Below are 27,532 nucleotides of genomic sequence, written 5' to 3'. Positions count from 1 at the left end.
GTCTCTGATTCCTGGAAACAGGCGCGCACAGCGCTGTGCATGTTTGTTCTGTCACCACAGGTATGGCAGACAAGCCCCTGCCCACCATTTTGAAGCCAGCACAGGGCCCATCTGGCTGGACGACGTCCACTGCTCGGGAAGGGAAGCCAGCTTCCTCCAGTGTTCCAGGGGCCCATGGGGCCGGCACGACTGCAGTCACAGGGAGGATGTGGGCATCACCTGCCACCTGGGCAGCAAGGGGCGTGGCCTGCACCTGGGTGAGGGCTGGCCCGGCACTGAGTCTGCGGTCACAGGCCACTGCATCCCTAGCCCCTGCTCCAGAATGTGAAGTGTTTCTCATCGAAGCTGCTTTTTAAAGTCCATTCTCCCCCCAAATCTCTTGAGTCTCTGCACTAATGTCATGAAATTTCTACCCATAAACTTGTTTTCTGTTACTTACAAGGGTATATTTCTCATTTAATGATCACATGTTCCTGGAAGGTGGAAGAAGCTGCATGTTCACCCACTGCCCCTCAGTCACCTGTTCTGATTTCCTTGAGTTGGATGAGCTGCTGAGACAGCATTTTAAAAGAAGGCATTAGTCTCTCCCCTGTGTCATGACTGATTTCCTCTCTGGTCCTGAGGCTGGTCAGTCCTTGGTCACCAGCCAGCTGTTGCCCTTTGAGTTCCCCAGTGGGTTTCCCAGCAGATTCCTTGAAGGTCCTACCTCCATCTTCCTAAGATGCACAGGTGGTTCTAGAAACCACCAGGAGCCTTTCTGGCTCCCCAGTTACAGGTTTGTGCAGACTTGCATTTGGATAAAAGGTAACTAGCTTCTCTAATGGTCTGGAAGTGATCATGGATGAAGATCTGGTGGGAACATTGAGCAGTGAGCCATTCTTGAGGAGCTCTGCAGGTCTGACAGGAGGCAGAGTGGGGCCTTCCTTTCAACCTCAGGATCGAATCAACCCCTGTGTTGAGGTGGAATTCCTTGCGTGATCGTGTAATGGACCGTGTTGAAGCCACGTGGCAGATCTGAAGCCTGCCCAGGTGTCTGGCAAACCCTGATTGTGCTCAGAGGGGTGAGGCGCCGACTCACCGCCCGGGTGCTGCACTTGCGGGAGGTCTCCATCCCTCCGTCCCTCACAGGGCCCATTTTCAGGCTCTTCTCAGTGGTTCTCTCTTCCCACCTCTTCTTACGGAGGGCTTCAGTGCCTCAGGATGGTGAGATGCAGGACTGCATTTAGTTGGTGAAGACAGAACCTGTTGGCCTGTAGGGAATCTTCTGGCTTCAGGTAGCAGATTTGGGTCATGGAGTGATCCATTCAGTCTTGTCCATCAGCGCTGGAGACATCCTATAAGATCCTAGTTCTTGGAAGGCCCGTGTTGCCCATGATTTAGTTAGAACAACTAATGTTTCAGGTCTCCGGGAAGTCATTTTCATTCTAGAATTCTAGACGTGTCTAAATGTTCTTAAAGCTGAGGGTGATGATTGTGGATCGACTGTATGATTGTTCTTGTGAATCTCCTCGATCCTAATCTCAGTGGTTGGTCTATTGAGTAAAGCCATCTGTTTGAGGAACATTGTCTGGATCCCCAGACAATGAGACATTCAATGAACTAGATGTCTTTGGGGATAGAAAGATGGAGCCTAACCTTCCTGCTTACTGAAACATATTGTGTTGAAGGAGAAGCTTGCAGAGGAGATTTGGGGATAATGATGTGAACAGCGTTTAGAAACAGGGAGATGTCTCGCCTCTTGGGCACTGTGGTAGTTAACGGTGTTCATTCAGTATGCACAAAACTCTTCCTGAATTAGTTACAGCTTTATGGACACTCTCTGTGATGGACAGGATGCTCGAAAGCAGCATTCCTAGGCCAGTTGGGGAAACTTCAGTAGGATGTGTTGTTCATCTTCATATTAGGTTAATTGTGGAGTTCAGAGAATTAAGTCCTAGTGAAATTTCCTTAACAATGAAGTTGTCTCTGAAGTCTTACAGTATAAAACTTAGACTTCTAACTTGTATCTGTGATAGATTTTACTTTTTTTTAGGACACATTATTATTTTCTATAAACAATGTATCAATGTTATAGGAAGAATTAAAGTAAACTACTTGGAAATCAGTTTGAAATATATAATTAAGATATTGTGTACCTTTGGGATTGTCAATCTTCCCAAATGGTTTATACTTAAGATTTTAGAAATAAAGCATGTTACATATTATTATAACTGTTCTAACAAAAAGAACTTAAGAGTATATTTGTAGAATTACTTTTGCATTCCAATTTCCCTTCAAGATTTGAAAGTCCAGTGATGTTGTAAAATGACTAAAATTAGGTTCAGAAATGTCATATGCATTATTTTTACAAAATATGCCATTTGGACTTTTAAAATACTTTATTATTTTTATGTTTAGCATCTATAAAAACATTCCCTGAAAGTGCTGGGATGGAACATGCGGATCTAGTTCCATGTGTGCATGTTGTCTTCATTTTGAACAAAGGATCCAAAACTATGAATATTGAAAACATTAAAAATTTTATCAGTTTGAATTTGGTCTTTCAGGATCACTTTTGTACCTTAATTCTCTTGCAAAGAACCCCAAAGTATCCAACACGTTAATAAGCTGTAATTTTTTCAATGTTTTGTTTTTGTGTTTGGAACTGAGGTTTGGACCCACTGCTGCACCCTCAGCCTTTGTATTTTATCTTGAGACAGGCTGGGCTGGAGCTTGTGATCTGTGCTTCAGCCTCCTGAGGCAGTGGAATCAGGTGCGGCGACTGCACCCAGCATCTCAGGACTCGCTGAACTCCGAGTCTTTTCAGCTACTAGTGAGTAGTGCACAGATGGGCACTTGGCCAGCACTGCTGCTGTGATTCTGCTCTGCAGTCCCCTGCTGGGCCTGTCCTATCTGGGAGTGGAATCCATCGAGGATGGGAACCAGGGAGCCAGCAGCTCTAGGCCAGAGGATGGAGAAGTGGAAACAGATTTGAGGAGCATTGTCCATCTTGCGGACAGCGTGTTCTTCCAGCTCACATAGGTAGACTTCGTAGTTCCATGGGTCACTTAAATGTTTTAGGCGGTATCTTGTTTACTGGCTGTCTGCTCTGTCCTCTTTAGTTCTCCTGATAATTTTGCTTGCTTCATTGTGGAATCCTTACCATTAGATTCTAAACTAGGATGGTCTTCCTAGGTAATCAAGTGTGTGTGTGTGTGTGTGTGTGGTGTTCGTTTGCTTCCGTTGCTGTGACAAAGTACCACACATTGTGTGGCTAAAGCAGGGGTATTTAGTGCCTCGGTGCTGGAGGCCAGGAGTTCAAGGTCAAGGTCTGGGCAGGCTGGTCCCTGGAGAACGAGCGCAAAGGGAGCAGGTGCTAGGCTCTTCTCCTGGGCTTCTTGGTGGCAGCCTTTCTGTCTCCTCCTGCTGCCCTCCTTCCGTGTATGACCTTGTGTCCAGACTTCCTTTTGTAAGGACAGCAGTTGATTGGATTCAGCCCCCTAATGACTGCTATTCTGTGTGAAGGTGTACGAATCTCAGGGTGTTAAGTTACACCACACTTACTAGTGTGGATAGAAAGAGGATGCTTAACAGACCATTTCATTTGCCTGATTTAAGCCTCAATTTGCTAGAGATAAATTTCTCGACTTTGGAATCTCAGTAACTTTTCTGACTTAGGTCCTTCCCTTGGAATCAAGAGTAAACAAAGGGCATTAGGTAGAAATTACCTGTCAGCCACTTGTCTTTCCCTCCTCTGGCTTTAGACCTGTTCAGGTTACCCACGTTTGCAAAAAGACACAAAATAAAATCTTTAAAAGATTTTTAAAAAGACACAAAATAAAAACAACTCTGCGTTAATGTTATTTACTATTCCAAAGTTGTAATGAAATAATTCATGATTTTATTGTGATATCCATCCATTTATTTGTCTATTCATTTGATTATTCAACAAATAGCTAGTGCATGTCCTCAGTGTCAGCCTGTTCCCAGTGCTGGGGACACAGTTTAGCAGAGCTTGAAAAGGTGACCAAAGAGCACACATGCTTGCTTTTACTGCTCAATCTTTTTCTCTCAAAAAAAAAAAAAAAAAAAATCCCCCTGATTCCAGGCTGATTGAAACAGTTGTATTTTGAAGCCTTTTGTGCTTCTACTCCAGTTGGCTTGTTCTGGCTTTTCTGATACCTTTGAATTGTGACTCAGGTTTTCCTGTCAGACTGGTGGATGGAGAAAATGAGAAGGAAGGACGAGTGGAGGTCTACGTCCATGGCCAGTGGGGGACAGTCTGTGACGATGGCTGGACTGACGAGGATGCGGCTGTGGTCTGCCGACAATTGGGCCATAGGTAAGGAGAGCCTGGTGGTGGGGGCGGCCACTTGGGAACAGTGGAGGGTCTTCTAGGCTCCTTCAACAAGTCACACCTCACCAGGGACTCGTAACTGCCATTCAGCCAAGAGTACTGGCAACGTGCTGAATGGCCCCAGAATGATAAAGAAGTAGGAAGTAGAATCTAGTTAAATTTTTCTGTCTTCTCTCAAGAAGCTACATCACATCACATAGGAAATGTGGCTTTTGAGCTAGTAACAAGTCAAATAACTACCGCGGCATATGCTGGCCACTCAGCCACCCATGTCAACCTTTCCCTTGTGATTATCGGGTCCACGCTGCCACGTTGAGAGACTCTTGTCCTGGTTCTTCTGTTCCAGGAGTTCTGGAGGGCCAGTCCTGAGTTCTTCAGGGCTGAGGCTGGTGCCTGCCTCCCTGTTGAGCCACGCTCCATGTGATTGTCTTGCTTTGCAACCTCTTTTGTGCCTTTATTTTATTATTTCACATTTTGCATTTCTGTGCTTTCTTGTCAACGATTCACTCTTGAAAATAGCTCAAGGGCCATGCTGCACTACTATGTGGTATCCCTTATTGCAAGAAGACCTGACGGGCCTCATGGAGAATGTGTATGCTAGACAAGCCTCTCTGGGCGGGAGTTACAGTGAGGAAGACATGGCAGAGCAGGGAAGGCCCTGTTCACAGACGCAGGGACACCAGAGCCGAGGCCTCCACCACAGGTGGCCGCTCCTGGTCAGACCTCACCGTGGTGTGGCTCAGGCTCTTCCTGGCACTACTGTCATCCGTCAGACATGGACAGCACCTAAGCAGTTGTGAGGATGTGGGCAGCCACCTCGTAGAGGCTGTGCAACGTGAGCTGGTGAATGTGAGCTGCCTGGCTGCTGGATGACTGACGTCCTTAAGTCTGTATCTGCGTGTGTCTTCAATACCGGCCAGTTCAACCTGTCATTTCTAGGAGGCATATATTTTACTTTAAAAAGTATTTATATTTTTACAGACTTTTAATCCAGACTTGGGGTTTTGTATTGTGTTGTTAGATGCTGCTTGTCTGATCCAGAGTTGGTGTTTTGTGCTGTGTTGTTAGATGCTGCTTGTCTGATCCAGAGTTGGTGTTTTGTGCTGTGTTGTTAGATGCTGCTTGTCTGATCCAGACTTGGTGTTTTGTGCTGTGTTGTTAGATGCTGCTTGAACACTGCTCATCCACTCATTGCCCAGGCTTAGATCTAGGTGCAGTTCTAGGTGTCTTCTGGTCAATGGGCCCATTATTTGTGATACAGATTTTTAATTTCAAAATATGGGATAGGAGGTAAAGGTAAGAAGAGTCTATCAGTGGCATAGGTGAATTGGGCCAATGAGTCATGTTTTTTTTTTTTTAGTTGTAGAAAGACACAATATCTTTATTTATTTTTATGTGGTGCTGAGGATTGAACCCAGTGCTTCACACGTGGAAGACAAGTATTCTGCTACTGAGCTATAGCCCAACCTGCAATTAGTCATGTTTTTGCAATGATTTACTATAAACTTTCTTTGGTTACTATGTTTATATTACTCCTTACTCCATTGAAAAAAGATCTTCTTCCTGCATTGCATTCCCAGTTTAGTCCCCTATTGCAAATTAGCCATTAGTAGTATTGCTGTTTGAGTGGGGTGTGGTAATATACACCTGTAATCCCAGAGACTTGGAGGCTGAGACAGGAGGATCATGAGTTAGAGGCCAGCCTGGGCAATTCAGCAAGACCCTGTCTCACACTAAATAAAGAGGGCTGGGGATGTGGCTCAGTAGTAGGGCACCCCTGGGTTCAGTCCCTAGTACCCAAAAGAGAAAAGAACAGAACTACCACATGATCTAGCAGTCCCACCTCGGGTCTTGGAGGAGTGTTTGCATCCCATGTTCATTGCAGCACTGTTCACAGTAGCCAAGTTGCAGGGACAACCTAGACATCCACAGGTGGATGAAGGGGTAAAGAGAGCATGGTACATGTGTGTGTGTGCGCGCACACACACACACACACACACACACAGAGGGATGCTATTCAGCCTCAAAAGAGAAGGAAATCCTGACATGCATGTATGACACCATGGATGGATCAGGGGGACATTGTACCACAAGGCATGAACCAGTATTTTCAGGGCAAGTTCTGCAGTTTTGTTTATGTGAGGACTCTAAAACAGTCAAGTTAATAGAAGCAGAAAACAGAATGATGGTTGCCCGGACTAGGGGAGGGAGGGGAGTGTTTCTCAGTGGGTAGAGAGTTTCTGTGATGCAGGATGTGTAAGTTCTAGATCTGCTGTAGAACACAGTTCCTCTAGTTGACAGTACAGGATGGTATACTTTAAAACAGGTGAGGAGGATACTTCTGTGTTCTCACCAAACCAAAGCACATGGGGGAGTTTGTGGGTGGTGGGTGAGTTCAGTGCTTGGACCCTGGACCTGGCCTCCCAGGTGGATGCTTGGGCCCTGGACTTAGCATCACAGGTGTCCAGACTCATCAAAGTTCTGTATATCAATTGCATCTCAATAAAGCAATTTACGAAATGTGAGTTTAGGTTGAAATATAATCTAGATTAAGTGGCCAATATTTTAGTAATCCTCAATAATATTTCTGTAAAAATTACCAAGAAAAGCATTATTTTACTTTGTACTTTTTTTTTTCTAAGGAAAAAACCTCTTCATAAGTAATTCAGTAATTTAATGTTACAAAACAAATTGGATTACCCATCTTTTAGCCAATGTCTGCACAATCTGTAATTTGATATCAAGTAGCATTTAAATGAAAATTATTTATTTAATCAATCTAAATATACTTGAATGTGTTTATAACTTCCAACTGTCAGAAATTGGGAATTTGTGTCTGTGTGTATGTGTGTGTGTGTCTGTGTGTGTCTATGAATGTGTGAACTGTAAACATAGGAGATTAGAGCAGGGAATATTTTTCCCACCTTTTTTTGCATCATGAAACATCCTTAACATGCCTTTATTTATACACCAATCCAGAGAAGCTTTAAGCCGTCACAAAATTTATGCCCAGCCATCCCCAGTCAGCTGTGTCGGCTTGAAGATCAGTTCTTGGAAACTGAATCAAAATGGCACCATCAGGCGTTTCCCTGGTGGGAAAACCAGCATCGAGGGGGCGGAGCCAGGATGCCCAAGTGGGGATGTGCAGGTGGTGCTGGAACAGACAGAGAAGGGAAGGGTCGTGAGGTCCGAGGAGCAGCCACAGAGTGTGCTGGGATCAGGCGGATGCCTTGGGACAGACCAAGCAGCTGTGAGGAAGTTCCATTCCTCTTGAGCTGTGTATGAACATTTCAGTTCAATGTTCTCAAACAACTTATTTGTTGGGGTGGTATTCTTTTCTTTGTTTGTTTGTTTGTTTATTTTTTTTGTAGTTGTAGATGGACAGAATGCCATTATTTTATTTGTTTTTTATTTATATGTGGTGTTGAGGATCGAATCCAGTGCCTCACGCACGCTTGGCAAGCGCTTTGCCACTGAGCTACATACAGCCTGAGCCCTGGGGTGGTATTCTTTAAAAGAATTTTTAAAATGGCATGCCCTCAGCATTTTAGTAGCAATCTAATATTAAATGTCTAATTTGTATCTTACTTGTAAAAACCTGCAAAGGATTTGATTTCTGACATATGTGTATATGACCCTTCAAATAAAAACAGTAACATTGTTCTTTGGTATCCAGTGGAATATAAATATAGTGATTTGATTCTCTTTTCTATCCATTCAAAAATATATAAACAGAAAACACTCTTTGTCCTACAGACATTGTATAAGGTTATTTTCTCCATGAAATTGGGCAACCCTGCCCCTACTGGTGGCCTAGGAAACAGTATTACTGTACCTTTCAGCTCCACCTGTGCCAGTCCCACCCTCCTCACTTCACCATGCAAAGTAAAAACCGCCTTGAGTTTTTCATAACTTTAGAACAAGTTACATCCTTAAATGACAGTTTTGTCTATTTTTAGAAATCTACTCTTGGAAAGTAAGTATTCTCTCTTAGGTTCTTTGGTTACTTGTGATTTCTTTTCAGTATTGCTTTTGAAGTTCATTTCTCTTGATGCAAGTAGCTGTAGTAACTCATAGTTATTTTGTTCTATAATATTTATCAGTCAGACTCTGTGGCGCACGCCTGTAATCCCAGTGGCTTGGGAGGCTAAGGCAGGAGGATTGTGAGTTCAAAGCCAGCCTCAGCAAAAGTGAGGTGCTAAGTAACTCAGTGAGACCCTGTCTCTAAATGAAATACAAAATAGGGCTGGGGATGTGGCTGGGGCAGTGTTTGAGTGCCCCTGAGTTGAATCCCTGGTACCCGCCCCCCTCAAAAAAATTAAATTGTATTGATATCCAGCTTGTTTTTTATTATATTGATACTGTTTTCTGTAGATTCACCCAATAATTTATAAAGAAGAAAAGTTCGTTCAGCTCACAGATCTAGAGGCTAGAAAGTAGAAGGGCCTTGCCTGGTGGGGGCCTTCTTGCTGGCGGGAACTATGGAGTCGTGTGGTGGTGCCAGGTGTCCTGTGGAAAGAGTGCTAAAAGAGAGCGCGAAGCTGGCTTTTAAAGCAGTCTCGCTGTTGGATGACCCGTTCACCCATGAGTGGGTTCCTCCGTTCACAGGGGCAGAGTGGCAAGGCCCAGTCATCCCTTAGAAGCCCACTGGAGCCCACTTGACGCAAGGGCATTAACCGGCACTGGAGTTTGAGGAGGATAGTCAAACCCGCAGTACTCTTTCTAGTCTGCTCTTGGAGATCCAGACGGCTATGAATACTCAGGCGTTTCTTTGATACAATCAGAGCTGGAACTGGTGCCCAGAGGCAGGACCGTCGCTGTTCAGGTCCTCCCCCCTCCTCTTCCCTCGGTTTCTCCCTTGACCGTGTCAAGCGAGACTTCGGGAGACACAACTGTCGACATGGCGAAGACGCAGGGGTTATTTGTGATTACTGGCACGAAGACCTCAGTGAGCGGCATGCCCCTGTGGAGTTGTTCTTGCCTATTGTTCTCTTGGGTGATCGCTTTTCTTATTTTTTAAAGGAGGTCTGGGAGTTCTGTTACAGCAGTGTAGACGTGTGCTAATTTCCTCTCTCAGAAAATATATTCACCAACAAATGCATTAGTAACTGTGTATCATAGGTACAACTTTAATCTTTCACTTTGCTTAGGGTGGCTTTTAGTAAAGTGGCATCCTTTATTTATTTTGAATTTATCAATATTTTTATATATAGCTTATCCTCTCTCTGTATTGTTTTAATAATTTTTTCCTAAGTTGAGATTTTATGAATAGTTTTCCTGTAATTCAAACTTAAAAAAATCTTTCAACTTTTATAGTTATGTTTATTAATTTATTAGAAATTGAGTTTCAAATATAGTCTTAGTTTAAAATATTTTAGTTTATTAAAAAGTTTTTTGGATTTGTACGTTTTTAAAAAGTAATGTGCCATTAAAACAAAATAGAAATACGACAAAAGTTAAGTTCTCCTTCTACTTCTGATTTCCATTTTCTGTTCTCTGTTAAGAAGAGAAGAACTGTGCTTTTTACTTCTAAAAGAGGCGAAAACTTTGTCCTTGGGTTCCTGCTAATCATTTAATCTTGTGATTCTCTTGGCCATACTTTACCAATTTAAAGAGAATATCATACTCTTAGAAAGGAGGAGATTTTTAGGGTGCTTTTTTTCCTACTTGGTGTTCATGATATCATTTTTGACCTGCCGGTCAGTGTGATTTCCTGAACTGAGTTGGTTGACTTGGAGGTGGCTGGTCCTGTGCACAGCTCTGGGTGCGTGGGTGGGGGAGGCGGAAGTCACCCCTCCTTGAGGAGCTTTGGAGTCCTGCAGTAAGTGCTTCCTGGTGCAGATGCATGTTGTGATCTGTGCTGCTGTGATTCTCCACACCTTCCAGGGGTCCTGCCAGAGCAAGAACCATGGCTTATTTTGGAGAAGGGAAAGGGCCCATCCACATGGACAACGTGAGGTGCACGGGCACAGAGAGGACCTTGGCCGACTGTGTCAAGCGAGACTTCGGGAGACACAACTGTCGACATGGCGAAGACGCAGGGGTTATTTGTGATTACTCTGGCACGAAGACCTCGGGCAGCAGTAGTACAGGTGAGTTTCCTCCTGGGACCCAGAGAGTCCAGTGCCCAGTGCCCACCTCTGACTGCCCAGCACCCTGTCAGCAAAGCCCAGGCAGTGAGGAGGTCTGGTCCCCTGCGCCCTGTGTTGGTGTGTGCAGCATTGGCAGGGGCGGGCCAGGCCCGAGGCGGGGGTGCCCGACAGGCCCTCTGGTCTTGGGTCAGCTTGTAGACTCTCAGCCCTTTTCATGTGACAACTTGTTGACAAAGCTGTCAGCTTGTGACCACCCCTGAGGGTTCATTTTCTTCTACTTCCTAAGAAGGAAAGAACGGAAAATCGAAGGGAAAACTGTGCAGCCTGGACTGGTGTGTCTCTGTGCTGCTTCTTTACAGCCAGGGCCCCTGCAGCACCCGCCTTTACTCCTTAATATTTTAAATATCGGGGTGGGTGGGGGGATTTTTATAACTAACTTCAAAAAGAAAAAAATTTCATCTTGTGGATTCTGTTCTCTGAAATTTAAAAACATAAGGAAAATGAGAAAATATTTCAGTGTTAGTCAAGCACAGTAAGGCCTTGGTACTTCAGAAGTCAAAAGAGATCTGGTATGTTCCACTGTGGTGAGCTGAGGATCTCTGGGAGGGAGGGAGTGAGAAGCCAGCCATTTCAGAGGAATCCCAGGATGTGAGTGAGGAGGAGGGTCAGCTCTGCAGCTGACCGTAGGGCACTCTCTTTGCACCTCCAGTAGCTGACGGGGACTGTGCAGCCTGGACTGGTGTGGTCTCTGTGCTTCTTCACAGCCACGGCTCTTGGCGGCACGTGGTAAGCTCGTCTTACTGGGTGCTGTCCAGTAGTTTAAACCACACTTGCTGGTTCTTTGCATCATGTCAAATTTCTAAAGCAGTTGAAGGAGACATAAAAATCTGTGACCCTGGGGCATCCACCTGAGCCCATCCCCGTGGTTCGGCCTGTGGTCTCCTCACTGCTGTATCTGTCTGGGGCCTTCAGGGCCTCCGTGCCTCCTGCAGACAGGGCCCCCGGCTCAGGAACAGATGTTTCCCATATGAGTGAGGTCAGGGAATCGTGGGTCTGGCTCTCCATGTCCAGGGCCAGGCCTGGCTTCCCCAGAGACCTGTCAAAAAGTAACACCTCTTGCTCTGTGACAGTGGACAGCTCTCCTGGCATGAGCTCTGAGTTTACTCACTCAGACTCCGCCATTCCTGTCCTTGGCTTGGTCTTGACCCAACCAGGGTGCTCACTATGGGGAATGCATGTTTTTCTACCATATTATGATTCACAGAATCAGCTGCGACTCATTTCTAAGAGCTGAAGGTCAAGGTCTAGACGACATGCCTCTGAGATAACTGGGCAGATTACTCCTCTTGGTACACATTGTTGAACTCTTTCTCTACCAAGAAATAGCTCCTGGGGACTCCCTGTTGGGCTCCCTGTGCCTGGGTGTTGTGGAAGACCTTGCTGTACCCTGACCCTGGCGTAGTTCCTGTCCTTCCCTTATCCACTGAGAACAGTGTGCTGCTGAACTTTATGTTCCTATACTTAACCAAAGAAACAACTAGCCCAGGGTAAATTCTATTTTGTAAGATTATTTTTAAAATCAGCCAGACCTCCTGCTAGGTCAAATGGTACACACCTGTAATCCCAGTGACTCAGGAGGCTAAGGCAGGAGGATTGCAAGTTCCATGCCAGCCTCAGCAACTTAGTGAGACCTTGTCTCAAAACAAAAATAACAAAAAAGTCTGTGGGTGTGGCTCAATCCCAGGACCCCCCAATAGTTGTGCCTTGTTATGTCTGCACTTCTTCTGTAGGCCACCTTTCATGTCTTTAACTTGACTCTTGTAAATTCTTGACAGAGGTGGAACGTTTGACTGACACTCATGAATAGTTTACCACTTGAATTCACTCACCAAGCTCTTAGATGCTAATGCAGTTTGTGAGCAAATGTACATTCAGATCAAAAGTCTCTCCGAGTAGAGAGCTTTGCTCCTCTGAGCTACATTTTTATGTGTGGCTGGGATCCGAGCTGTATGTGGGAGCTAATTTAAGCCATGATTGCCTTTGCAGTTCTCCCTGCCCCTAATGTTCCTGAACCAAAGACAACCTCTGTGATCAGAGAGGAGGTGAGCTAGGCAGGTTCACGCTGTTCAGCAGCCCATGCAGTACCGCACAGATGAATGCCAGAGATCCATCAAACTTGTCTGCTTGCACATTACTGTCATTTGTTTAAGTGAGAAAACTTGCTTTTATTATCATAAAAAGTTTCCTATAATTTGCAGAAAAAAGGAATGTTACAGTAGAGAAGAAAGTAATAGGGGAATATGTCACGTAGCTTTTTTTTTTTTTTTTACCCTCTAGCAGTGTGATATCTAATTAATGATCTAATTTGTTAGCTTTTCCACTGCTGCAACCAAAAGACCTGACAAGGAAAAGTTCTTTGGCTCAGAGTTGCAGAGGTCTAAGTCCATAGAGGGCCGGATCCATATTCTGGGCCCTCATGGTAGGAGGTGGTGGAGAAGGAGGGCAGGACAGGGCATGGAAATCAGGAAACAGAGAAAGAGAGAGCTCTGCTCACCAGGGTCGAACTCTACACCCAATGGCAAGCCCCAGTGACCAGCTCCTCCAGACACACCCACCTGCCTATAGCCCGTACCTGGTAACACCTCTCAGGGGATTATGCACTGATTGGGCTCAGACTCTCAAACTCAGGTGTTTCACCCCCAAGCCTTCCTGAACTATCTCACAGGAGCTTTGGGGTCCCCTCATCTAAACCAGAATACCTGCTGGCTTACATGTCTCCCCCTCTCAGCAGCGTGATTGAATTAATGGCCTGTTTCTGCTGCAGAGCCCCTCTCGGCTGTTTGTGGTCTGAGATTGTTGCACCATCGGCAGAAGCGCATCATTGGTGGAAAAAATTCTTTAAGGTAAAAGGTTCTTCAAAGGAGATTCTCCACATTATAGAGTGCAACTTGTGTTCTTCTGCTGTTACATGGGAATTGTTCTATGCATTTTATTTTCTAAACTAAGTACTCTTATACTGTTAACTGCCCTGTCCTTTACCTACGTTTGATTGATACAGACCATGTTCTTACATCATTATCCTATGATTTATGTCATAGATGTGTTGCTGAAAAGTGGCATGATAGAAACAAAATAATGTAACAGAGACCTGGGAAAAATGTGGAATGCATTTGATTTAGAATAATGTATCTGATTTGGCTCGTTTCATTGTAAATCTTTGGTTGCTGAGTACAGGCCAGCACTGTGTTGACTAAATAGGTCTTCAGCCTGCTTGGGTTAGGTGGGTGGGGAGAGGACTGTGCTCACACCCCATGTGTCCCAGAATGCTGGGTGGCACCTACTACCTGCCTTTGGCACCTCCCCAGGGCTGCTGCTATTTGGAAACCTTCTCCAGGTTGGAGGCAGCTGGCCTCCTGAGTCTCTTTGGAGTCTGCTTCCTCACACCACAGGCCATCAGAGCCATCACTTTGAGGCTTTTCTTTGGATCTTTTGTCTTTTATGGGCATGTGGCTCCCTCTGTTTCAGGGGTGGCTGGCCCTGGCAGGTTTCCCTCCGGCTGAAGTCACCCCATGGAGGTGGCAGGCTCCTGTGCGGGGCAACGCTGCTCAGCAGCTGCTGGGTCCTGACGGCAGCTCACTGCTTCAAGAGGTATGTGTCCATCCTTGCCAGCACCCTCCTGCTTTGGGACCTGGGTGTCAGAGCTGGGCTGTGAGCCCTCTCTGATGGATGCTTCTTCAGCTTGCGGGAGTGAGGGGTGACAGAAGGAGCACCTTGCAGGCTCATGTTACATGAGATCTGGGTCTGGGGAGAAGAGATCATGGGCTTGGCCGGGAGGCAGCTGTGGCAATGCTTTCCTGAGGTGAATCACAGCCGGTAGGCATAAAAGCTGCTTTGTCAATAAAGACACTAAGGAGCAGGCGTGCGGTTCTGGCAGCTTAGACGCTGTTTTCTTCTTGCCAGACCAAACACTCCGCCTTATTCAAGGCTGAGAGAGGATGCTCAGCTGTGGGCGGGCGGCCTCCTCATTGAGTGGCTTCTGTCTTCTTGGTGGTTTGTCTGAGAGTTCTCTGTGTGTACCTTCTAGAAAGGCAGGTTGCTTCCATTTTATCCTTGGCTTTCATGCTGGTTTAGTCCTGATTATTTCCAATACTTCATTAGTCAATCCTATCTTCCTGGTTCCAAGGGGAGACCCTGCAGGAAGCCTGCAGGAGGACTGACTCCTCTCCCCTCATCCAGGGCTCTTTGTGGGCTCTAGAGGGTGGCCATTGCCTCAGCATGAACTTTGGGGTGTATTTAAAATACACACTAAACCTGGCAAAACGTGATCACTGAAGCAAGGTGATGTCAATGAGGTGTCTGGTTATACTCTTAACTTTGTGTGTTGGAAAAGTGTCATAATAAAAATCTTCAAAAGAATATGCATTGTATGGTTGATGATTTCTTCCAAGCAAAATTTTGCTTTACATTTTTTTTTCTTTCACACTGGGGATTGAACCCAGGGGCGCTTACTCACTGAACCCCCCAGCCCTTTTTATTTATCTATTTTTTAATTTTTGAGACAGGGTCTTGCTGAGTTGCTTAAGGCCTCAAAAAATTGCTGAGGCTGGCTTTGAATTTGCAATCCCCCTGCCTCAGCCTCCAGAGCTTCAGGGACTGCAGGTGTGTGCCACTGTGCCCAGCTTACATTCTTTTTCTCACATGCCCTCATAAGGCATGTACCTTTGCAGACTACTGTGTAGATTTTGTTCATTCACTTCAGCTGCCATATGAACTTTCACTTCTGCTGTAAAACTTATCCAGTTTATTGAATCCCCTATGGATGGATAGTTAGGTGATTCCCATTGGTTGACTGCTAAAGCACCATTCAGTAGAATACGCAGTATGCCGTGTCTCACCAGGGCGCGTGTGGGAGCCTCGTGCTGGGTCCTGAGGTGCCAGGCTCCCTTCAGTTCACTGAGGCCCTGCCAGGTGTCCTCAAGAGAAACTGGATTCATTCACGACACAGCACTGTGGAAGGTTCTGCCTGATCTTTCCGCTTGAACCTGATACTACCAGAAATTTTAATTTTTGCTAATTTTAGAGATTTGGAGTTTCTTTTAAATTGCATTTCCCTGATTATTGTTTCCCTCTTTCATGAACTCTACTGTTCACGTCCTTTGCCAATTTTCTATTGTATTATCTTTTTTTGTAGTTGACTTAAACATTATTCTGCATATAAAGTCATTTCTGATATGTCCAGAACTTTTCCCAGTCTGGACTATCCCTTTTACTTGTTTATGGTTCTTTTCTTATGAAAATATGTCAATTTTTAAAAAGTCTCATTTTCCTTTAAAGTTTGTAAAAGCTTTACATATCTCATTTTAAAAATCTTTCCCTAGACTCACATTAATAAAGATATTTTTACTTTTTTCTAAAAAAAATTATAGTTTTGGGCTGACGTTGTGGCTCAGCAGTAGAGTGCTGGCGCAGCACGTGTTGGGGCCCTGGGTTCAATCCTCAGCACCACATAAAAATTAATAAACAAAATAGGGTATTTGTCCATCATGACTAAAAAAAATTAAAGAATTTATAGTTTTGCTTTTAATATTTAGACTTTCAATCTGTTAAGTTTATTTTTGGGTATGGCATGTGGTGTGAGGAAGGGGCCAACTTTCACACTCTTCTTTGTGGATAGTCTTCCCAACACTTCTTTTTTTTGAATGTTCCATTATTTACCCACTAGTTTATGTGAACTATGTCATATATCAAATTCTCATATATTCTTGTTTCTAGGATCTCTAGTTACTTCCACTTATCTGTTTCAATAAATATCTTTGAAGTAATCTGTTCAAGGTGTTGCCAAAAATATAAATCTACATTTTATATCATATTTGTCTGGGATATAATTGAGTGTGAGAATGCTGCTACATGCCAGTGGGCTTAACGCATTCCTGTGTTACCTGAGTAGCACAGGTAATAAAGATTATATTTGTTCATTAAGTTAAACAATGATTGAGCCCCTGAGGCCCAGTAAACGCTGTGCACTCATGGTGCAGTGGAGACTGAGACAGGTAAAGGTCTGCTATCATGGAGTGTATGATGTGGCTGCAGAGTCCAGAGGAGGGAGACATCTATGTTGCTTATGACCAGCAAGTGCATAGGGCCCACAAGAGTGCTTTTGTCACTGTGTAGTACTATACATTAGACGGCGAGGTTCCTGGGTGCCTACTGCACAGCCACAGGAGCTCTGGGGCTGGCACTTGATCAGTCATCTCTGGTTCCTTTGGGCTCCAAGGCTAAGAACCGCTTGCCCCATTGATAGACTAGAATATGATCTGGACCTTTGGAGGATGGTGATGGGAAGAATGTTATGGAGCTGACGGATGCTGCCTGTTCAGTACCCCAGTTGCTAGACTGAGACAGGCTCCCTTGGTAAATTAATTATAGTCTGTGTGCCAGAAGGCTGGCAGAGATGAGTGATATAAGTGTCTGAAGACAGGCTCACGGTGCTGCAGATTTGCTGGGCCAATTCTAATAAGCAACATGGAATAAGGATGAGCACGGTGCCGCCTGCAGTTCACGAAGCTTGCCTTAAATACAGCACATGAGGAAGACCTCTGAGCTTTGACGTCCTGCAGCCCTAATACAAGTCAGCAGTGCTGTGAGTTTGCTGCACGATTAACTCAGCCTGGGCAGCACCCTCAGAGCAGTGCTGCCTGTCTTGCCCTGCTCTAGCTGCTGTGAGGACGTCATATCTCCTCAGGGAGAACTGTGCTCAGTGAGGGGTGCTGCATGGTGAATCTTGAAGGACAGGCAGGTACAGAGGGGAGATTCGTAGCTATTTTGTATTTAACACTAGAACAATTCAAAGATGGAATGAGCTATATATGTGGGAGGAAAATTATTTTGTTATGGGATCTGTTTTAACAAAGAGGCTGGATTTGTGTAGCAGTAGAGGCTGGTGATGGACAATATCCAATGTTAGAGTGTAGTGGTGAGAGACATAAGCTGCAATGGAAGAAGAGCAGAGTTTGGCACGGGTATTGAGTTAGGGTATCAGAACTGGGAAGTATGTGGTATGGTATGGTATGGTCCTGTTAGCTAGGTTGTCAGACCTGGGATGTATATAGTGACTTAGAAGAGACAAGGGAAAAGACTTAGGATGTTAAGGCTGTAGATTTCTGTTTCATTCACTAGGCCATGGGAGATCACGGTTTTCTGAACCATGAAATATGATTAAGAGGTGTTTGTGGAGAAGAGTCATTTGGAGATGTGTGAGACAGGTCTCATGTTGGACAGACATCTAAGGGTGTGACAGTGAGCTTGAAATGATATGAAACATCTTTGCAATGCACTTGTATGCCTTTTTATGCAATGACTCAAATTTGTCTGTTTTACCAAGCAGAAGGCCCACTTCAGTAAGAGCAGGAAGGACTGCATGTGAGAGTCCAGGTCTGTGTTTATTCCAAAGGAAGAACAGTGATGAGGCTGTTGTAATAGTGAAGATGAAAGGTAGAAAGCAAAGAGGTTATCCATCCGTAGTACGTGGCTGCACGAGCCCATCCTCTGTGTTGCATCGCTTAGTTCTTTGAACTGGTTCAGTTTAGTAAATCATCCATCAGGAGGCCAGAGCCTAGGTGGGCTACTAGGATGTTTGAGCATCTCACAACCTGGAGGAAAAGGGAGGTTGTATTTTAAATAGGCAGTCACCAGAAAACTCAAAAGCTTCTGAACACACCCTAATCCAGTACACATTCAAGGAGAGGTCTTGTGAATAGTGGAAGCCTCACAAGCTTCTGTCAAAAATCGAGGTGAGGGTTGTTAAGCGTATACTTTTCTCTGTAAGCATTTGATGTCAGCATCAAGCGTGTGGAGAGTCGATGAAGCCAGGGTTGCAGTGGCCGGCACAAGGAAAGGACTGTCGTCGTGCAGAGGAGTGACTGTGGGAGTGGACAGCAGGGTCCAGGCAGACAGGGAGGGAGTCGCACAGGGCAGCACTGAGGGGAGCCTGAGTGTGCTGGAGACCCGATGCTCAGTGTGCTGTTGGCTGTGGAGCTATAGAGGGAGGAGCAGCGGGTAGATACGGGACTGGACAGAAAGGTTTAGGAAGCAGGTAGACAGGGGAGCAGTTGGCAGAACGGGTGTGGGGCTGGCAGGAAGGTTTAAGGAGCAGGTGGGGGGAGGGGTAGATGTGAGCTGCAAGGCAGGACGAGGTGGAGAACACACTCGTTGCATATCGTGAGAGGGCTGAGAATGCAGGCATGAGGTGCGCTGCACGGGTGGCTGAGGCAAGAAGCATGCAAGGTGCTGGGACTCTCAGTGAGCAAAGCCAGTGCCCAGGGCACCAAGCAGCATCTGAGCAGCATCTTGCTCAATGGGGCTTCTTTCACCCCAGGCGACATCTGACAGTATTTGGAGGCTTTTTTCACAGCAGGGAATAGTGGGTATATGCACTGATGGATCTAGGGAATAGGACCAGGGAAGCTTGTAAACACCCCTTGATGCAGTTGCCTTTACCACAAAGAATTATCTGGCCCAAAATGTGAAGTGTTGGCATCGAGAAATCCTGCTTTAGGTTGATGTGTCAGAATCAAGGTATGTTGATTAAAAAACAGGCTTGAGAGTTTTCAATTTAGTGAATTTTGTGTTTCTATTTGAATCAAAGAGCTTTATGGGGAGGCAGCTAGCACCTCGTTAGAGGGCTCTTCTCCCTGCTCGGGAGGATGTAAGCCACCTAAGAAATTAAAGTCTAGGATAATTCGTAAAGAACAAAGACACAGAGTCAGAAAAAATAGTTTTAAAGGATGGAACCCCTGGTAGGTCCAATCCACACAGGAGCTGGAGGTAGACAACTAGAAAATGGCTCCTGTGGTTTATTTAAGGGGGTACATCAAAGGCAGGGATAAGGTTTCAGAAGTGGAGTCTTGCTTCTGATGTCTTGCCCTCAGCAGGTTGATTGGCATCTTGACAGATCACACCCACCTCTGAGAGGCTGTGTGGCCAGGTGGTTGTAGCAGGTCACCCTTTCTTGGGTGCTGTGTGGGACTAGGCAGAGTGGAATAGAAATTTACATGTATTTGCGCAATCTCACTCTGTAGGACTCCATGGGAGTTCGGTGTTCCCGAACACCAGCTGTTTGTATTCACTGAGGCTGCCATGCCGATGTAGTCCACACACAGCCCATGGATGGCTCTTGACATAGCTTCTCATGGAATAAAGAATGCCCACACCAAAGGGGAACATCCGTCCATTCACAGAATCACCAAACAAGTTGCATTCCTCATTAAGGAGGCATTGATGTTCCAGATGTTTAAGATTTTTCAGTGAATGCCACAGATAAAGATTTCTGACCTGCAATAACTGTTACTTAAGGAAAGATAGAGAATAATAAATATTTTAAAAAATTATTTATTTATTCTGATTTATTATACATGATGGTAGAATGCATTTCAATTCATAGAACACATATAGAGCACAATTTTTTCACATCTCTGGTCGTATAAAGTAGAGTCACACCATTCATGTACTTGGGGTAATGATGTTCATCTCATTCTGCCATCCTTCCTACCCCCATGTCTTCCCCTTCCTCCCCCTTTGCCCTATATAAAGTTCCTTCATCCCTCCCATGCTCCGTCACTACACCCACTATGGTTCAGCATCCACATATCAGAGAAAACATTTGGCCTTTGGTGTTTCGGGATTGGCTAACTTCACTTAGCATGATATTCTCCAACTCCATCCATTTACCTGCAAAAGTCATGGTTTTATTCTCTTTTAATGCTGAATAATATTCCATTGTGTATATATATACCACAGTTTATTTATCCATTCATCTACTGAAGGGCATCTAGGTTGCTTCCACAGTTTAACTATTGTGAATTGTGCTGCTATAAACATTGATATGGCTGTGTCCCTGTAGTATGCTGTTTTTAAGTCCTTTGGATATAGACAGAGGAGTGGGATAGCTGGGTCAAATGGTGGTTCCATTACAAGTTTTCTAAGGAATATACTGCTTTGCATATTGGCTGCACCAATTTGCAGTCCCACCAGCAATGTATGAGTGTGCCTTTTCCCCCACATCCTCTCCAACACTTTATTGTTGTTTATATTCTTTTTTTTTTTAATATTTATTTTTTAGTTTTCAGCGGACACAACATCTTTGTTTGTATGTGGTGCTGAGGATCGAACCCGGGCCGCACGCATGCCAGGCGAGCGCGCTACCGCTTGAGCCACATCCCCAGCCTGTTTGTATTTTTTTTTTTTTTCTGTTTGTATTCTTAATAGCTGCCACTGTGACTGGAGTGAGAAGAAATCTTAAGAGTTAGTTTTGATTTATATTTCTCTAATTGCTAGAGATGTTGAATATTTTCTCATATGTTTGTTGATTGATGATATATCATCTTCCTAGAGGTGTCTGTTCATTTCCTTGGCCCACTTATTGATTGGGTTATTTGGGTTTTTTTTTTTTTTAATTTTTTTGGTGTTAAGTTTTTTTGAGTTCTTTATATAACCTAGAGATTAGTGCTCTATCTAATGTGCGTGTGGTAAAATAGACTTGTAGATGAAAGAAATTAAAGGGATACGGATAGGGATTCCCTATGGTTCAACATTCAGAAATCAATAAATGTAATTCATCACATCAATAGACTTAAAGATAAGAATCATATGATCATCTCAATAGATGCAGAAAAAACATTCAACAAAATACAACACCCATTCATGTTCAAGGCTAGAAAAACTAGGAATAACAGGAACATATTTCAACATTGTAAAAGTTGTCTATGCTAAGCCCCAGGCCAACATCACTCTAAATGGAGAAAAATTGAAAGCATTACCTCTAAAAACTGGAATAAGACAGAGAACAATAAATATAATAAACAGTGAACTACATAGTCTGTCAGAAAGGAAATGGGGAGCAATTAGGTATACTGTAGTTCAGGGAGTGTGCGGACAAACGTGGGTTGCAGTTTAACATGAGTGTGTCAGGAGGCTTCACTGAGGTGATGTCTCAGTAAAGAAGCTGAGAACATAATGAATGCACCTTGACCTGAAAACACGGTTTGGGTTCCCGCTTGGTTCACAGGAAAGGCAGTGAACTTATTCTGTTAGTCCTCACTAGGAGTAGGTGGGTGGCACCAAGAGCTCTGAGGGATATCAAGTTAGGTCATGTGTGTTTCTGCTCTATGGAGTTTCAGGATAAACTAAAGATCCTGAAGGGACAGAAGACAAAGGCGGCAAATGCAGGACAATAATTCTGCCCTGTACTCTTCATTTCTGTTTTGTTGATGTTTGGTCCGCATTTCCCACTCATTCTCCACATTTGCTTCTTCTCAGAAAATGAGTTACTTGGTGGTAATCTAGATTTCAGGTGAAATGAAGACGGGAGGTGGTGACAGAGAGGGTCAGCAGCAGTGGGTTAAAGGAATGAAAGGAAATGTTGAATTCACAAAAGGGGCTGATGATTTGGAACTGAATTTTACACAACTCCGCTGGCAGTTTTCATGCTGAAAACCAGCTGCTCATTAGCTCTGTCTCTCAGGTATGGCAACAGCTCCAGGAACTATGCTGTTCGGGTTGGGGATTATCATACTCTGGTGCTGGAAGAGTTTGAAGAAGAAATTGGAGTGCAGCAAGTTGTGGTGCATCAGCAGTACCGACCAGACAGCAGTGACCATGACATCGCCCTGGTCAGACTGCAAGGACCAGAGGAGCAGTGTGCCAGACTCAGCAGCCATGTTCTGCCAGCCTGTTTGCCACTGCAGAGAGAGCGGCCACAGAAGACAGCCTCCAACTGCTACATAACAGGCTGGGGAGACACAGGTAATATAAGCTCACCGAGAAACAGACAAGAAGGCTGGGCTTGTCTGCTATTATCCAGTCGGCAGGAAGATCGTAAATGGGTTCAGGCTTAGCTGCTTGGAAATTCTTAGGCGTGAAATGTTTGCATGTAATCTAGATTCATTTTTAAGAGTACTGTTAGTTCCAGTTAGAATTCAAACTGAGAGAACTCAGTTGCTAGTGGGCCTTAGGAGTGGAGAATATCCTTATCTGACTGGTGAGAGGACAAGGGAAGAGATTTCAATACCATACCCCACGATTTAGGCCACATAGTCTATTTTAAAAAGCTCCCCATATGACAATGATGTATTTGGCCTAGCAAAAGGATCTGGTGTTAAATAGTTTCTTTATCAAGCTAAGTATAGATCGGACAAAAGTCGAGGTGCCAAGTGGAGGCTGAGATTAAGGGAAATACACTTTCTCCCTCATCCTTCTTTCCCATTCTCCTCACTTGCAACCCCAAAGCAAGAATCGTGTTCAGCTGGATCCTTCTATGAATATAGCCCTTGGCCTTGTCTTGCCTAGAGTTTAGGCACTGTCAGCTAGTGCTTGCTCAGGATAGGCCTTGAAACAGACATCAGTCTCACTAGGGTCAAGATACAGGCCTTCCTAATGTACTGTGCTGATCTCTAAGCACATCACATCACTGAGGACCAGGTCCATTACTTCATAAGGGAATCAGTCCTTTGATATCACATCTGAATTAATAGAAATGACCAAGGAAGTAAATTTTATATGGTGGGTTTTTTTTTTTTTTTTTTTTTGTGTGTGTGTGTCCTAGTTATTCCAATTTAGTTAACTGGATAAGAGAATATGATGAAATCTATATTCAAACTAGGATAACAACGAGGACATTATCTATCATACATTTAAGCTACTGAGCAAAGTAATGAATGGTTTACCAACAAGCAGAGTGCACTGCACTAGGTGTCAACTCTGTATGGAGAAGGATGTGTGGTATTTTAGCTGAGTCATCCTTATACAATGCCATATTCCCATTTAGCACCTTATATTTTATATTATTGCATTTATATTTAATCCTCAAATTCAGTGAAGTAGGTGATTCTCAAATGTGCCAAAGCAAAATCAGCATGAATTTAGCTTTTTATTGTACAGAATTCAACAACTAAAGCGCACATGAATGTGCTTTCTCCAGGTTACCTTTCTCTGCTACCAAACTCAGAAATGTTACTCATTATTCCTCAAAAATTCAGTATGTGTGAAGGTTAAGTGCTGACAATCAGAAAGGCCTCTAATGACATTACATGCCACTTATAGTTATCACTCACTTTGAACTATACCAATGTCACAACAGGGGTTTGTTTTGGAGACTGAAATGTTCATTAAACTTGATTGGTAGCTGGATCTCCTTGATTAATATGGATATTTGGTCTGAGTAGGACGAGCCTATTCAAGGACACTACAACAAGCAGCCATCCCTGTACTTCCCAAGAGGTTTTGTGAAGAACGGTATAAGGGTCGGTTTACAGGGAGAATGCTCTGTGCTGGAAACCTCCAGGAACACAGACGTGTGGACAGCTGCCAGGGAGACAGCGGGGGACCACTCATGTGCAAGAGGCCTGGAGAAAGCTGGGTTGTGTATGGGGTGACTTCCTGGGGGTATGGCTGTGGAGTCAAGGGCTCCCCTGGTGTTTACACCAAAGTTTCAGCCTTTGTACCTTGGATAAAAAGCATCACTAAACTGTGATTCTGGAAACCTCAGAACAAATAGTATTAAAAGGAACTTATGAAAAACTTTTAACCTCAACCTTTACCTGTAAACCAGATGACAACTGTGAGGGTTTCATGTTCCTTGATATTTGTTTATAGAAATTGTGTACCTTTGCTGATTTTGAGACTTTGTGAAGTTTTGGTTCAGATACCTCAGTGTTATCTTTAGCATTGTTACCTACCCAAATTTTACCGAAGTAAACTTTCTCTTACCTTTTTTTTTGGTAGCAGGTACTTAACCCAGGGATGCTTAACCACTGAGCCACATCCCTAGCCCTTGAGGCTGGCATCCTCCTGCCTCAGCCTCTGGGATTACAGACATGTGTCACCACACCAGTGAGTAACTCTTGTTACTCAGTGAGCAACTCTTAACATTCTCTAGATTATTTTCAATAAAGATGTTTTACATTTGCCTGGACTAAGTCCTTATGAGTCAGCATAATGTATGGAATCATACCCACATTTGATCTTAAAGGTACCCTTTACTAGAATGTCCAATGAAGTGATCTGCTACAAAGATACTTTATCTTTGTTAAGAACCAAGCAACAAACACAAGAGGAAAAATGTTCTATATGTAAGCTACTAGCAAATTATGAATTTTGGATAACATGAAAAATACTAGTTGAATATACAACTGATTTACTGGATATGTTAACTCACTCGAACAACCTTTAACAACCACATCAGATCTGTAACTTAGTAAATTATTTTCTCAGCATTAGGCTCAAAGTTTTCTGGATTGTGTTGGAAGAGTGCCACCTACTGGAACTTCCCCAATAATTGGCTTCACCTGTGGGTTTCAAAATTCTGGTACAATGCAACCTATTAAAAATACACCAATAAAAATGCTTTTCCTACCTATTGTGCTATTAAAAACCTACTTCAATCACACTGCAATTAGTGGCTATACAATAGCTTAAAGACCAATAAGATTTTACAGAGGTCCTCATTTTCAAATGAGGAAAACAGGCTGCTGCTAAGATGAACTAGTTGGTGCACTTTGATAAATTCAAAGTGCAAAAATAAAATAAAATCCAGTGCTGCTTTTATCTCAACTAAAGGCAAGTTTCCTGCTAGCTTTCCTGGAGGGTGAGACAGATGTAATGTCCTTACAGGACATTCTTATTAACACCAAATCTTTGCCTACACATATAGATATTTCCCTTCTGCAATCAAATCATATGCCCCCTTTTGCAAAAAGGGATGCAAACCTACAGGTACTTCATCACTTTTCAGATTGTAACACCTACTAGAACAGCCTTAACAACTTTCTAAAAGGTGGTTGGTTTTAAAAACAAAACTTGTACTCATGAACCATTAAAATGCACAAAACACCCAGGAGCAATTCCAACTCCCGAGCCACATGCCCATCTGCAAACATTACATTAGGGCAATGCCCAGTGCCCTGGCTCCACTTCCAGTCCAGTCTCCAGCACCCTACACAATCAGGTGTCATCTCTGCCTCTCTGGAAGTGGCCCACATTCTACCCCGAATGTTTTCCTAAATAGACCTGTCAGCCTGACTGGCACATTCTGAAACTCTTTACATCTGCTATGCCAAGAATCCCACTGCTTAAGATTCCCCCTCTCTCCAGGACCTTTCTTCAGGGATAGTTCTTCTGTGATTAACTATACATGGCACACCTTGCACAAAGGCTTCGGACAATGTGCATTACAGCCCAGAAAGTAACCCAATCCTGTAGCGAACCTTTTTAACCACATGCCCTTTGCAAGTAACCTACAATGATGGTGCAAGAAGTTTTAAACAGACAAGGAAACCATAAATTTAGAGCAGTGAACACATGGCCTGCAGTTTGCCCAATTCTGAAGTAGAACCCATGCTGATTTTTTCTTAGGAGAGACTAGCCACAACTCCAGCCCCTAAGAAGGATTTTTTAAAAAAAGTTTTGAGTATTCAGTAAATAAAGCACAAAACATGTACAGTTGCCTAAATCTTTTGTGTGATACAAGACACTGACCTCTCTCTTGGGGGTAATCTGGTAACGTTTATGTACAAATTTCCCTCAAATGCTATACCCAGTCTCTGCACAGTAAACAAAGTATTCTATCTCTTCACTGTTATTCAATTCAGTCAAGTAACAGCGAGTAGTCATGTGAACCATTTTATTCAATCATACCAAGGATGCATCTGAAATACAAATTCAAAATAATTCAGGCTCATATTATAAATAGTGCCCTGATAGTTTCCAGAATGTTACTCAAAATACCCATTCCCCAACTAAAATTTAAGTTCGGTGATCCACTGCAAGATGCTGCTTAGGCCTTTACCCACCGTCACTTTGGATTTCTTGACGTCTGCAAGAAAAGAAAACCAGCATTGTAGCAATGAGATAGCAATTCAGGTATTCCTAGTTACTCTTAACGTTATAAAAAGCCAGCAGAACGAGCAAACTTTAGCTTTTCAGCAGCCGCGATAAAGGGTTTCAGATTAACTCGGAAATTCTATAAATGTGAAAGTACCTTGTCACGGTTTCTGCCGCTCATCAGCAGGGCGCCGTTTCCTGTAGGATCTGAACAACGTTTCAGGGAAGCCTGCCTAACAACCCGTCATCCTCCCGCTTTCTAGTGAAGAATGTCACTTGTGCAAGTCAGAATCTGATACCAATTAAATGGTGACAGCTTTGCCAATAAACAAGAATATGCTCTTCCATGGCTAGGAAGGGAGACTGCCACGGCCGACAGGTCCCAAAGACACATGGAGGTTCGGCGCAGGCCCGCCAGCAGCACCCACCCCAGGCCCTCCGCCGCCGCCTCGCGACTCCCCCACACACCTCCGCAGACGCGATCCCCCAGCACTCCCACCTCGGCACGAGCTGTGGCCGGTTACGAGCTGGCCGACCAGGACGACGCAGGTACCGCACCCCAGACGACGCCTGACGCAAAAGGGCGAAACTCGCCGCGCACGCGCTCTTATGGAGTCGTGACGCGCCGGAAGTGCCACGGGGGCGGGAGGATGGCCGGATCCCGGTTCCCGTGCGTGCCCGAGAGCAGACGGTTGTCGCGAGACTGTGAAATCCTATCGCGGCTTGCGGTCAGCGAAGGGCAATCGCCGGGTCAAGGTTTATGCGCATGCGCGAGACCAAGACATTCTCGCGATACCATGAAATCCCGCCGCTGAGGAGCGCGGGCTCACCGAATCAAGTGGGGCGAAGGTTGACCGCAGGTGGTTGGTTTAGGAGTCACCTTTGGCCCCAGGATGTCTTATGTGAGGCTAGCTTGCTTTTCGAGGTGCTCTTGTGCGTTTTCCACCACTCTTGCCTCCGCTGGAGTCGCCGTTTCTGGAGCGCCAGCCTCTGGCCCGCGTCCACCCGTCTGTCCCCGGTGGGCGCCCAGCGTCAGGGTGGGAGTTAGCAGAGCTGAGGCCTCCCGCAACCGAGGCGCCGTGAAGACCTGCCCGCCCCCAGCCTGATGGTGGGACCAAGTCAGAAAGGTCCCAGGCACGTGGCTCAGGGCGACGGGCGGGAGTTCCCTGGAGGCTGCGGCAGGGCGCGCTTAGGGGAGGGACTGGCCCAGGGGAGCGGGGCAGCGGCCCCT

General features: G+C 44.7%; 1 protein-coding gene, 2 long non-coding RNA genes and 1 other non-coding gene across 5 annotated transcripts in view; 1 reads left to right on the top strand and 3 right to left on the bottom strand.

Annotated features, from left to right (window-relative positions):
- Prss12 (serine protease 12) overlaps window positions 1-24,094 on the top strand; it is a 37,168-nt gene extending 13,074 nt beyond the window's left edge. Inside the window, exons 6-12 of the mRNA XM_048813930.1 lie at window positions 61-257; window positions 4,180-4,321; window positions 10,223-10,428; window positions 13,253-13,331; window positions 13,954-14,076; window positions 21,947-22,227; window positions 23,646-24,094. Coding sequence (XP_048669887.1) covers window positions 61-257; window positions 4,180-4,321; window positions 10,223-10,428; window positions 13,253-13,331; window positions 13,954-14,076; window positions 21,947-22,227; window positions 23,646-23,953 — 1,336 coding nt within the window. The 3' untranslated portion in view covers window positions 23,954-24,094. The remainder of the gene's footprint in view (window positions 1-60; window positions 258-4,179; window positions 4,322-10,222; window positions 10,429-13,252; window positions 13,332-13,953; window positions 14,077-21,946; window positions 22,228-23,645) is intronic.
- Window positions 17,849-19,540, bottom strand: LOC107160634. Its single transcript, XR_001505890.2, has 2 exons — window positions 19,479-19,540; window positions 17,849-18,077 (listed from the first exon to the last, which is right to left on the bottom strand). It is a non-coding gene; the product is annotated as an uncharacterized LOC107160634 (long non-coding RNA).
- Window positions 24,095-26,087: 1,993 nt separating the features above from the next.
- LOC107160633 overlaps window positions 26,088-27,532 on the bottom strand; it is a 1,842-nt gene continuing 397 nt past the window's right edge. The window contains exons 1-3 of one of the 2 annotated variants that reach the window (XR_001505888.2): window positions 26,801-27,532; window positions 26,459-26,499; window positions 26,088-26,293 (exon numbers count right to left, since the gene is read on the bottom strand). The exon at window positions 26,801-27,532 is cut by the window's right edge and continues 10 nt beyond it. This is a non-coding gene — a long non-coding RNA (uncharacterized LOC107160633). The remainder of the gene's footprint in view (window positions 26,294-26,458; window positions 26,500-26,800) is intronic. The other variant, XR_007351484.1, reaches the window with a different exon arrangement.
- On the bottom strand, window positions 26,569-26,699 carry LOC125619938. The gene has a single exon (XR_007351502.1). It is a non-coding gene; the product is annotated as a small nucleolar RNA SNORA24 (small nucleolar RNA).

The sequence above is a fragment of the Marmota marmota genome, unplaced genomic scaffold (assembly GCF_001458135.2).
Source record: "Marmota marmota marmota unplaced genomic scaffold, marMar, whole genome shotgun sequence".
In the NCBI taxonomy this organism is placed as follows: Eukaryota; Metazoa; Chordata; class Mammalia; order Rodentia; family Sciuridae; genus Marmota; species Marmota marmota.
This window is presented reverse-complemented; position numbering and strand designations above follow the sequence as displayed.